The sequence below is a fragment of the Neophocaena asiaeorientalis genome, unplaced genomic scaffold (assembly GCF_003031525.2).
Source record: "Neophocaena asiaeorientalis asiaeorientalis breed wild unplaced genomic scaffold, Neophocaena_asiaeorientalis_V1.1 scaffold347, whole genome shotgun sequence".
NCBI classification, from domain to species: Eukaryota; Metazoa; Chordata; class Mammalia; order Artiodactyla; family Phocoenidae; genus Neophocaena; species Neophocaena asiaeorientalis.
The window spans coordinates 1218817-1231207 of NW_020171818.1; the positions used below are offsets into that span (position 1 = coordinate 1218817).

The following is a 12391-nucleotide window of genomic DNA, read 5'->3' on the forward strand; positions in this document are numbered from 1 at the left end:
TCTATACATAAAATAGATATATATAAATAGATATACAGTGTTTTGTTCTTTCTTTCTACCTTTCTTTAGCTAAAAAAATAGAGCCTCCTGTGCAGCTGCAAGAATTTGTTTCGGATTTATCTTCTCAATTTGTCTTCTCACCTCCTACTTTAAGGACCAGGCGGAAAAACACATCTAATACATCCAAACTTGTGGCTGAACTGGTAAGAAATGCATGGTTTTATTTGCGTGTGTATTTAAACATGCTTTTTATTTTTTTAAGCAATGCTTCCTACATAAACTTCTTAAGAAAGAGCAGACCTTTATACTATTAAGTCCAAAATAGTCTTTTCTGCACTTTGGGGGATACTACTTTAAGACAGATTGGTATGTTACTCATGGTTTATTATTGGCAGCTGCAGTTTAAATTACCTATTAGGGGAAGGTAATTAAATAAATACATCCACCATAATTAGCTGGATGTATTTATTTAAAATGTAGGTCCCTGACCCCCCCTGGAGTGTCATCCACAGACCACACTTGGAGAGAGAGTGTTTCAGAACTGACTAGTTGCATGTAACTCTAAAATAAAAACAGTTTAGGGATTGAATGTGAGCATGATACCCTTATATTTACCAGTTTTAATTCATAGTATGTCTTGAATTATCTGCTGTGAGCCAGTTACTATACAAGGACAAAGGCACAAAAATAATTCAGGCAGATTCCTTGTTTTTCAGGAGTTCAGTTTAATTGAAGAGGCAAAAATACAGATAATTATTTCACAGCATGATAAGAATCATTTATACCCAGATAACCCTGTAGACCCTGTAGGTAAAGGAGATGGGCATTGCTGGAGGAGAAGACAGCAGATGCAAAGGCACAGAAGCCTGGTGATGCATGAGGAAGGGGGTGGGGCTGTTCACAAACCAGCAAATAGCCATGTGCATGCTTTAAGTAGTTTCGGTGAAAAGGGAATTCTAGGGAGGAAAAATAGTCACTGGTGGCCTAATTTTTATGCCGTGAGAGCCTGGCTTTGGACAGAGTCAATAGAACAAAAGGGCAGGGGACAATGGAAACATTCCAGAATAAAATTGATAAGACTTGGGGATAACAGTGTGTGGGGATAAGGGATAATGAGCTGTCCCAGATGACCAGGGTTTCTACCAAAACATATAAGGAGTCCATTTGATATTTGTTAAGTTTAAATTCATTTAGCACTGTTTGGCTATATTCCTTGACTCAGGGTGGAACTTTTTAGTTTAGATTTCAATTGTTTAATTACATAAGGTTCATCTTTTAAAATTTTTAACCCATAGGAAGGTGATGCTCAATCAATTGAAACTGTGGCAAAGCAACAAGTGAAAGGAACCAGGACTGCAAAAACAAAACAAGCAAGCAAGTAAGACTTTTCCTATGCTATTATTTTTTTCCGTTTTGTTTCTTAAAATTAGAGAAGACTCTTAACTTAAAAAGAGAAATTAAGCTCATCAGAAAAGGGTAATTCTTAGGGGCATTTATCTGCACTGGCTCTGTGTAATTGTTAGATTTCACTGCAGAAGGTGGCTTTCCTATATAGCATGAAAGCCCATTCATTCATCCTTTTTAAAGAAGGGTATCACCTCACACCAGTCAGAATGAACTGTCATCAAAAAACCTACAAACAGGGCTTCCCTGGTGGCGCAGTGGTTGAGAGTCCGCCTGCCGATGCAGAGGATACAGGTTCGTGCCCCGGTCCGGGAAGATCCCACATGCCGCGGAGCGGCTGGGCCCGTGAGCCATGGCCGCTGAGCCTGCGCTTCCGGAGCCTGTGCTCCGCAATGGGAGAGGCAACAATAGTGAGAGGCCCGCGTACCGCAAAAAAAACCAAAACCTACAAACAATAAATGCTGGAGAGGGTGTGGAGAAAAGGGAACCCTCTTACACTGTTGGTGGGAATGTAAATTGATACAGTCACTATGGAAAACGGTATGGAGATTCCTTAAAAAACTAAAAAAGAACTACATATGACCCAGCAATCCCACTACTGGGCCATATACCCAGAGAAAACCATAATTCAAAAAGACACATGCACCCCAGTGTTCATTGCAGCACTATTTACAATAGCCAAGTCATGGAGGCCACCTAAATGCCCATCAACAGAGGAATGGATAAAGAAGATGTGGTACATATATACAACAGAATATTACTCAGCCATAAAAAGAAATGAAATTGAGTTATTTGTAGTGAGGTGGATGGACCTAGAGTGTGTCATACAGAGTGAAGTAAGTCAGAAAGAGAAAAACAAATATTGTATATTAACACATGTATGTGGAATCTAGGAAAATGATATAGATGACCTTAATTGCCAAGCAGAAATAGAGACACAGACGTAGAGAACAAATGTATGGATACCAAGGGGAAAGGAGGGCCGTGGGGGGAATTGGGAGATTGGGATTGACACATATACACTACTGATACCATGTATAAAGTAGACAACTGATGGCAACATACTGTGTAATACAAGGATCTCTACTTAATGCACTGTAGTGTCCTAAATGGAGGGGATATATGTATATGTATGGCTGATTTATTTTGCTGTGCAGTAGAAGGTAACACAACATTGTAAAGCAACTATACTCCAATAAAAATTAATTAAAAAGAAAAAAAGAAGGGTAGTAGTAGTTGAATACCCACTGAATCTTTGTTTTTACAATGAGCTGGGGGAAGGGAGTGGGATGTTTCACCTTAGTAAAGATAGATAACTATCAGTAAAACTCGTTAAACACTTTAAAATTCTGTGATTATTTCACTATTAGCAATTAAAATTTCATCCATGGGGAAATTACTCCATTTCAGATATATTTTGCTTAAGTTGAATTTCATAAAAGTACAAAGTAATCAATCCATTTTATCTTACTTTAAAAACTGATTTAACGAAAGCTTTTGACTATAATAACACTACATATAAATTGGCTTTCTGTATATGTGGAAAACTTCGTATTATGAAAATACATACACAGTTGCTAATTGCTGGTGTTTGAGAATTGTCGTTTCTCATACATCTCATTATGGGCCTGCTGGGCTCTCATTCCATGGACTGGCTACTGGTACTTGACCCCTCCTTGTAACCCAGCAGTATTTATTAATACATATGAAACATTTAAGTGAAAATTCAGCAGTAATTGTTTTGAGTATCCCAATCATAAAGAAAATTTCTATCATGTGAAACCTTAACTCTGCCTCTGATTAGTTTGACTAAAGTTTTATTTCACTTCTCCTTTATAAAATAAAGCACTAGAAAAGACTAATCCCTAAAATTTCTTTCAATATATTGGGAAGCCAATTACATTTTATATTATAACATGTTTATTGTTACTTAAATTAAATCTTTATTTCAGAAACACAGAAAAAGAAAGTTGGTCACCTCCTCCAGTAGAAATTAAGCTGATTTCCCCCTTGGCAAGCCCAGTTGATGGAGTAAAGAGCAAACCAAGAAAGACTGTAGAAGTAACAGGAAAAAGTCTTGGGAGGAGCAGGAAGAAATTGTCTTCTTTTCCAAAGCAAGTTCTACGCAGAAAAATGCTGTAATTTTTTTCCAGTTTTTAACGTTCACCTATTTGTAAAGTCATCAGAATTGTGTGGATTATTAAAAATCATTAATTTGGAAGAAAAATAATTTATATAAATTATTGTAAATTTTTGTAAACAGAATGTCTTCAATAAGTAAAGTAACTCCATATGGAGTGTGATTCTTTTAGTCCAGGCAGTTTTTTCTATTTTATATATTAAGACTTCATACATTTATATAATATGTAAATATAGCTTATTATTGGAATGTTAAATAAAGCGTATACTTCACAGTAGTCTGTGTGTCTGTTAGATTTTTGAGAGGGGATTTCTGTTTTAATAATGATTTTATATGCTAGTAGGTATTGGTTCCATTTTCTTTCTCTGTGGTTAAAAGTATTAGACCAATTTTAAAATGAAGATGATTGAACTGGTTTTTTTAAGTTGCTGTTTTATAATGTATGCACTTTGCTTCTGTGATTAAGATTTCTAATCATAAATTGGGAAGGCTGTTAACGGTATTGAAATTGAATTATGGGCATGTAATTTTGCCACTTTTTTGTAGTTTAACATATTTTGTGCATTCTACCTCAAATTAGTAATTTTCCAAGTAATGCATTGGTTAAATATAATGTTGGCATTTCTTGTTCAGCAAGCTTAAAGGCTGTTATCCTTAAAGTCTCTTAATTATTCAGAGAGACTGATTATCCAGGTTAGACTGACCGGTTCACTGCTCACTAGCAACTTCTTCAAAGGGTTTGAGTAGTCAGAAAGGAAATGTAAAATACATCTGTTTCGTGGCTATTCAGTGCACCTTGTATGTGCCTGATATTCATAGAATGAGAAGTCTGATCAAGTTTTATAAATATTCTTGCCGTGAAGGAGCTTGCTACTGCATCGCAGAAATCCCTTAATATTCAGGTTTTAAAATGACAAATTCTCATAGGACCTCAGGCACAGAATATTGAGGATGGGTAAAGAGTGAGTAAATGTGGAAAAGGAAAAGAAAAACCACTGTTCTCTGCAATGTGACTGTATGCAATTAAGTGGTGATGCTTGATGTGGGCTATAAAATTCATCAATAAATAAGTATTGTAAAATTATAACAGGTAATGGATAGTGTAATGAATGGACCATTAATAATTGATTGTCTAGACACAGACTGCTTTTGTTGGCTAAGCTTTCAGTGTTTCAGTGTGAAGCATAAGCAGTGGACTTGCTACATTATTTTTCTACCAAATAATATGAATAATGGGAAAATGATGAAAATGCCTATGCCAAGTATTGACAGTGTGAGAGTGGCAGTACGAGTGCGGCCCTTCAGTCAGGTTAGTGATAAACGTTGCATTGCCTTGTTGAAAGTTTGACTATGACTTTCACTTTATTAATTTTTTAATAATAATTATCAAACTTGTATTTAAGCTGCTTGTCATTTACCGAATATTAAATTTATTTAAATTAACTTGTTAAATGGGTAATTTAAAGATCTAAACATAATTCAGAAAACACTTCATTTCATTCGTTTGAGCAAATAGCACAATAAAAAAATTGACAAGAAAAACGTATTGTCAAGTTAATAATTTTTTAAATCAGTGCAGTTTGGTGAATATAGACATGTGCTATGTATTTTTAATAATGTACTTTTTGCCCCTCAGAAACGATAGGTCATAAGCAAACAAATTCCCAGTTCTGAATGAGCTCTGCATTTTACAGGCTTTTATGTATAATTGTATTTATATAACTTTACAGAAACACCAGTCATTAAACAATTTATGGATTATACTCATTCTGGGACCTTTAGCAATTGGCCTGTCTTTGATTATCAATGGAATAGTTGAATCTTAAGATAACTGTTAACAGTTGACCCCTTCAGCAGAGTTTTGATTGTTTGTTGTGTCTCAAACGCTGAACTAGAAACTGAGGATACAGTGTACCGTCTATGTATGTTAATAATTTATAGCAGTATGTACCGGGGTAAGGTAAATCATCTTGGCACCCAGAGAAAGATCAGGTGTAGTTCATTCTGCCTGCACGGAACTTGAAGACTTCTGGAGCTAGAAGCATTTGTGATGACCAAAAAGGATAAGTAAGATTTGGATAAGAGTATGCTAGAACGGCATGCAAAGGTTTATTTGACAGTAATTAATTCTGAATGGGATACAGTGTAATGATGACCTCATATTACATCTTTTTTCCCGCTTGTACAATTTGCCGCTTTTTCTTTCTTGTCCATTAAAACAAAACACTGCTTTGCACATTTTCAGTTGGTATCAGTTCTGCCCTGTCCCTTGACATTCCTCTGTATTGCAGAAAATATTGTAGCAATCAGGCAGATATATGATTAGATAACTTTATATGTATAACTAGACAACTTCAAGTGTAGCAGATATTTAAGGTTTCTAAAGTGGCATAGTTTCTCAGGGAACTGATGCAGAAAATGTCAAAGAATTAACTTGTGATCAGTAAATTAAATGTTTTGGCCAAAAAAAGGGAAATAAAACCATTTTATGACCTAACCCATCAACACATTGAAAGTTATTCCAGGGGTATTTTTCACTGGACTTTAATATCACTAAACTAACTGCAAGTTGTAAACAGTTAACAAGGATATAGAAATGGGCAGTAAAGCAGTTACATAATTATACAGCCTTTAGGTCCACTAAAAGTGATTGCATTTGATTCAAATCTACCACCAAAGTTGGTTATCTTAGACTAGAATAGTAGCAAGGAGGAAAGAGAATGAATTCAAGAGGTGGTTTGGGGGTAAAGAGTTATGGATCACACCTGGACAACTGTTATACCGCCTTGGTGACCTAGACCCTGCCCATTTTCTAACTTCATATCCAGTCTTTATCTTCACTGTGGGACCAGAGAACCAACTTTATGAGACTTCCTTTGTTGTAAGAAAAAGGCCGTCAGGAGCCTTTGAAGTCGGATGAACTTGGGTTCAAAACCTGACTTTATCACTTACCCACTGTGTAGCCTTCACGTTTTTAAGCTCTGAGCCTTGAACTCCTTACGTGTAAAATGGAGATATTGATACCTTACAGGGTCACTGTTACAAACACTGGATGAAATGATCTGTAAGTTAGCACTATGCTTAACGAGACAAGGAAACTTTTAATAGTAGCTGCTATAGTTTTTTCACCATAGTATCAATATCTTTTAAATGGTTTTATTGAAATTATAATTTATATTCTATACACTTAACTCATTTACAGTGTATAATTCAATTATTTTTAATATATTCACAGATACATGCAACCATCACCATGGCCAGATTTATTGGTAGAACATATTTAGCACCTCAAAAAAGAATGTACTTTTTTTTTTTTTGAGGAAATTCTTCAGGGTCAAACACAAAGACTAAAACAAATAAAAAACAAAAGATAATGCAGGTAGCAAACAAAAATCATTATCATCATAGTTAATACTGTCAGATAAGTAAGAGAAGATACTGAATCTATGACCCAGAAATAGAACGCTAGGAACAAAGTTAATCAGAAAACAAAAGTGAATTCCTACATATTTCTTTTTTTTTCATTTTATTTTATTTTGATTACCAAAGCAAAGACATTGATAAAGCAAATACAATCTGCAATAATGAATACATCTGCAATAGATGCTAATTACCATTAAATTATATAATTTAGACAGTAAATATGGTCTATTTTTGCTTCTTTCCAATAGAATACATTTGATCACATTTTTTTTTATACAGCAGGTTCTTAGTCATCAATTTTATACACATCAGTGTATGCATATCAATCGCAATCACCCAATTCAGCACACCACCACCACCACCACCACCGCTTTCCCCCCTTGGTGTCCATACGTTTGTTCTCTGCATCTGTGTCTCAATTTCTGCCCTGCAAACCGGTTCATCTGTACCACTTTTCTAGGTTCCACATATATGCATTAATATACGATATTTTTCTCTTTCTGACTTCCTTCACTCTGTATGACAGTCTCTAGATCCATCCACGTCTCAACAAATGACCCAATTTCGTTCCTTTTTATGGCTGATTAATATTCCATTGTATACATGTACCACATCTTCTTTATCCATTCGTCTATTGATGGGCATTTAGGTTGCTTCTATGACCTGGCTATTGTAAATAATGCTACAATGAACATTGGGATACATGTGTCTTGTTGAATTACGGTTTTCTCTGGGTATATGCCCAGTAGTGAGATTGCTGGATCATATGGTAATTCTATTTGTATTTTTTTTTTTTTTTTTGCGGTACGCGGGCCTCTCACTGTTGTGGCCCCTCCCGTTGCGGAGCACAGGCTCCAGACGCGCAGGCTCAGCGGCCATGGCCCACGGACCCAGCCGCTCCGCGGCATATGGGATCCTCCCGGACCGGGGCACGAACCCGTGTCCCCTGCATCGGCAGACGGACTCTCAACCGCTGCGCCACCAGGGGAGCCCTATTTGTAGTTTTTTTAAGGAAACTCCGTACTGTTCTCCATAGTGGCTGTATCAATTAACATTCCATTAACAGTGCAAGAGGGTTCCATTTTCTCCACACCCTCTCCAGCATTTGTTGTTTGTAGATTTTCTAGTGATGCCCATTCTAACTGTTGTGAGGTGATAACTCATTGTAGTTTTGATTTGCATTTCTCTAATAGTGTTGTTAAGCAGCTTTTCTTGTGCCTCTTGGCCATCTGTATGTCTTCTTTGGAGAAATGTCTGTTTAGGGCTTCTGTCCATTTTTGGATTGGGTTGTTTGTTTTTTTAATATCGAGCTGCATGAGCTGTTTATATATTTTGGAGATTAATCCTTTGTCAGGTGTTTCATTTGCAAATATTTTCTCCCATTCTGAGGGTTTTCTTCTTGTCTTGTTTATGGTTTCTTTTGCTAGCAAAAGCTCTTAAGTTTAATTAGGTCTCATTTGTTTGTTTTTATTCCCATTACTCTAGGAGATGGATCAAAAAAGATCTTGCTGTGATTTATGTCAAAGTGTTCTTCCTATGTTTTCCTCTAAGGGTTTTATAGTGTCTGGTCTTACATTTAGGTCTCTAATCCATTTTGAGTTCATTTTTGTGTATTGTGTTACGGAATGTTCTAATATCATTCTTTTACATGTCGCTGTCCAGTTTTCCCAGCACCACTTATTCAAGAGGCTGTATTTTCTTCATTGTATATCCTTGCCTCCTTTTTCATAGATTAGTTGACCATAGGTGCGTGGGTTTACCTCTGGGCTTTCTATCTTGCTCCATTGATATATGTTTCTGTTTTTGTGCCAGTACCATATTGTCTTGATTACTGTAGCTTTGTAGTATAGTCTGAACTCAGGGAGTCTGATTCCACCAGCTCCGTTTTTTTTCCCTCAAGACTGCTTTGGCTATTCGGGGTCTTCTGTGTCTCCATAGAAATTTTAAGAGTTTTTGTTATAGTTCCATAAAAAATGCCATTGGTAATTTGATAGGGATTGCATTGAATCTGTAGATTGCTTTAGGTAGTATAGTCGTTTTCACAATATTGATTCTTCCAATCCAAGAACATAGTATATCTCTCCATCTGTTGGTATTATCTTTAATTTCTTTCATCAGTGTCTTATAGTTTTCTGCATACAGGTCTTTTGTCTCCCTGGGTAGGTTTATTCCTAGGTATTTTATTCTATTTGTTGCTGTGGTAAATGGGATTGTTTCCTTAATTTCTCTTTCTGATCTTTCGTTGTTAGTGCATAGGAATGCAAGAGATTTCTGTGCATTAATTTTGTATCCTGCAACTTTACCAAATTCATTGATTAGCTCTAGTAGTTTTCTGGTAGCATCTTTAGGATGCTCTATGTATAGTCTCATATCATCTGCAAACAGTGACAGTTTTACTTCTTCTTTTCCAATTTGTAATCCTTCTATTTCTTTTTCTTCTCTGATTGCCAAGGCTAGGACTTCCAAAACTATGTTGAATAATAGCGGTAAGAGTGGACATCCTTGTCTTGTTCCTGATCTTAGAGGAAATGCTTTCAGTTTTTCACCATTGAGAATGATGTTCGCTGTGGGATTGTCGTATATGGCCTTTATTATGTTGTGGTACGTTCCCTCTATGCCCACTTTCTGGAGAGTTTTTGTCATAAATGGGTGTTGAATTTAGTCAAAAGCTTTTCCTGCATCTATTGAGATGATCGTATGGTTTTTCTTCTTCAATTTGTTAATATGGTGTATCACATTGATTTGCATATATTTAAGAATCCTTGCATCCCTGGGATAAATCCCACTTGATCATGGTGTATGACCCTTTTAATGTGTTGTTGGATTCTGTTTGCTAGTATTCTGTTGAGGATTTTTGCATCTATACTCATCAATGATATTGGTCTCTACCTTTCTTTTTTTGTAGTATCTTTGTCTAGTTTTGGTATCAGGGTGATGGTGGCCTCATAGAATGACTTTGGGAGTGTTCCTTCCTCTGCCAGTTTTTGGAAGAGTTTGAGAAGGATGAGTGTTAGCTTTTCTCTAAATGTTTGATAGAATTCAGAGTTTGAGAAGGATGGGTGTTAGCTCTTCTCTAAATGTTTGATAGAATTCATCTGTGAAGCCATCTGGTCCTGGACTATTGTTTGTTGGAAGATTTTTAATCACAGTTTCAATTATTACTTGTGATTGGTCTGTTCATATTTTCTATTTCTTCTCGGTTCAGCCTTGGAAGGTTATACCTTTCTAAGAATTTGTCCATTTCTTCCAGGTTGTCCATTTTATTGGCATAGAGTTGCTTGTAGTAGTCTCTTAGGATGCTTTGTATTTCTGCGGTGTCTGTTGTAACTTCTCCTTTTTCATTTCTAACTTTATTGATTTGAGTCCTCTCCCTCATTTTCTGGATGCGTCTGGCTAATGGTTTATCAATTTTGTTTATCTTCTCAAAGAACCAGCTTTTAGTTTTATTGATCTCTGCTATTGTTTTCTTTGTTTCTATTTCATTTATTTCTGTTCTGATCATTAGGATTTCTTGCCTTCTGCTAACTTTGCGTTTTGTTTGTCCTCTTTCTCTAGTTCCTTTAGGTGTAAGGTTAGATTATTTATTTGAGATTTTTCTTGTTTCTTGAGGTAGGCTTGTATTGCCATAAACTTCCCTCTTAGAACTGCTTTTGCTGTATCCCATAGATTTTGTATTGCCGTGTTTTCATTGTCATTTGTCTCTAGGTATTTTTTGACTTCCTCTTTGATATCTTCAGTGATCTCTTGGTTATTTAGTAACGTAGTGTTTAGCCTCCATGTGTTTGTGCTTTTTACGTTTTTTCCCCTGTAATTCATTTCTAATCTCATAGCATTGTGATCAGAAAAGATGCTTGATATGATTTCAATTTTCTTAAATTTACTGAGGCTCGATTTGTGACCCAAGATGTGATCTATCCTGGAGAATGTTCCGTGCGCACTTGAGAAGAAAGTGTAATATGCTGTTTTTGGATGGAATGTCCTATAAATATCAATTAAATCTATCTGGTCTATTGTGTCATTTAAAGCTTCTGTTTCCTTATTTTCATTTTGGATGATCTGTCCATTGGTGTAAGCGAGGTGTTAAAGTCTCCCACTATTATTGTGTTACTGTCAATTTTCTCTTTTACAGCTGTTAGCAGTTGCCTTATGTATTGAGGTGCTCCTATGTTGGGTGCATATATATATTTATAATTGTTATATCTTCTTCTGGGATTGATCCCTTATCATTCTATAGTGCCCTTCCTTGTCTCTTGTAACATTCTTTAGTCTATTTTATCTGATATGAGCATAGCTACTCCAGCTTTCTTTTGATTTCCATTTGCATAGAATATCTTTTTCCATCCCCTCACTTTCAGTCTTAAGTGGGTCTCTTGTAGACAGCATATATATGGGTCTTGTTTTTGTATCCATTCAGCAAGCCTGTGTCTTTTGGTTGGAGCATTTAGTCCCTTCACGTTTAAGGTAATGATCAAAATGTATGTTCCTATGACCATTTTCTTAATTGTTTTGAGTTTGTTTTTGTAGGTTCTTTTCTTCTCTTCTGTTTCCCAGTTAGAGAAGTTCCTTTAGCATTTGTTGTAGAGCTAGTTTGGTGGTGCTGAATTCTCTTAGCTTTTGCTTGTCTGTAAAGCTTTTGATTTCTCCATTGAATCTGAATGAGATCCTTGCCAGGTATAGTAATCTTGGCTGTATGTTCTTCCCTTTCATCACTTTAAGTATATCATGCCACTCCCTTCTGGCTTGTAGAGTTTCTGCTGAGAAATCAGCTGTTAACCTTATGGGAGTTCCCTTGTATGTTATTTGTCATTTTTCCCTTGCTGCTTTCAATAATTTTTCTTTGTCTGTAATTTTTGCCAATTTGATTACCATGTGTCTCCGCGTGTTTCTCCTTGGGTTTATCCTGTATGGGACTTGCTGCGCTTCCTGGACTTGGGTGGCTATTTCCTTTGCCATGTTAGGGAAGTTTTTGACTATAATCTCTTGAAATATTTTCTCGGGTCCTTTCTCTCTCTCTTCTCCTTCTGGGACCCCTATAATCCGAATGTTGTTGCATTTAATGTTGTCCCAGAGGTCTCTTAGGCTGTCTTCATTTCTTTTCATTCTTTTTTCTTTATTCTATTCTGTGGCAGTGAGTTCCACCATTCTGTCTTCCCGGTCACTTATCCGTTCTTCTGCCTCTGTTATTCTGCTATTGATTCGTTCTAGTGTAGTTTTCATTTCAGTTATTGTATTGTTCATCTCTGTTTGTTTGTTCTTTAATTCTTCTAGGTCTTTATTAAACATTTCTTTCATCTTCTCAATCTTGGCCTCCATTGTTTTTCCAGGGTCCTGGATCACCTTCACTATCATTATTCTGAATTCTTTTTCTGGAAGGTTGCCTATCTCCACTTCATGTAGTTGTTTTTCTGTGGTTTTATCTTGCTC

The 12391-nt window shown here is 36.1% G+C and overlaps 2 protein-coding genes across 4 annotated transcripts in view; both read left to right on the forward strand.

The window, feature by feature from the left end:
* AHCTF1 (AT-hook containing transcription factor 1) overlaps window positions 1–3816 on the forward strand; it is an 81766-nt gene extending 77950 nt beyond the window's left edge. For all 3 annotated transcript variants that reach the window (XM_024739031.1, XM_024739037.1, XM_024739047.1), the window contains exons 34-36: window positions 70–203; window positions 1296–1378; window positions 3357–3816. In XM_024739031.1, the coding sequence (XP_024594799.1) occupies window positions 70–203; window positions 1296–1378; window positions 3357–3546 (407 nt within the window). In that variant the 3' untranslated portion in view covers window positions 3547–3816. The remainder of the gene's footprint in view (window positions 1–69; window positions 204–1295; window positions 1379–3356) is intronic.
* Window positions 3817–4784: 968 nt separating this feature from the next.
* Window positions 4785–12391, forward strand: part of LOC112395663 (kinesin-like protein KIF28P) — an 80404-nt gene continuing 72797 nt past the window's right edge. Inside the window, exon 1 of the mRNA XM_024738993.1 lies at window positions 4785–4853. Within this exon, the coding sequence (XP_024594761.1) occupies window positions 4785–4853 (69 nt within the window). The remainder of the gene's footprint in view (window positions 4854–12391) is intronic.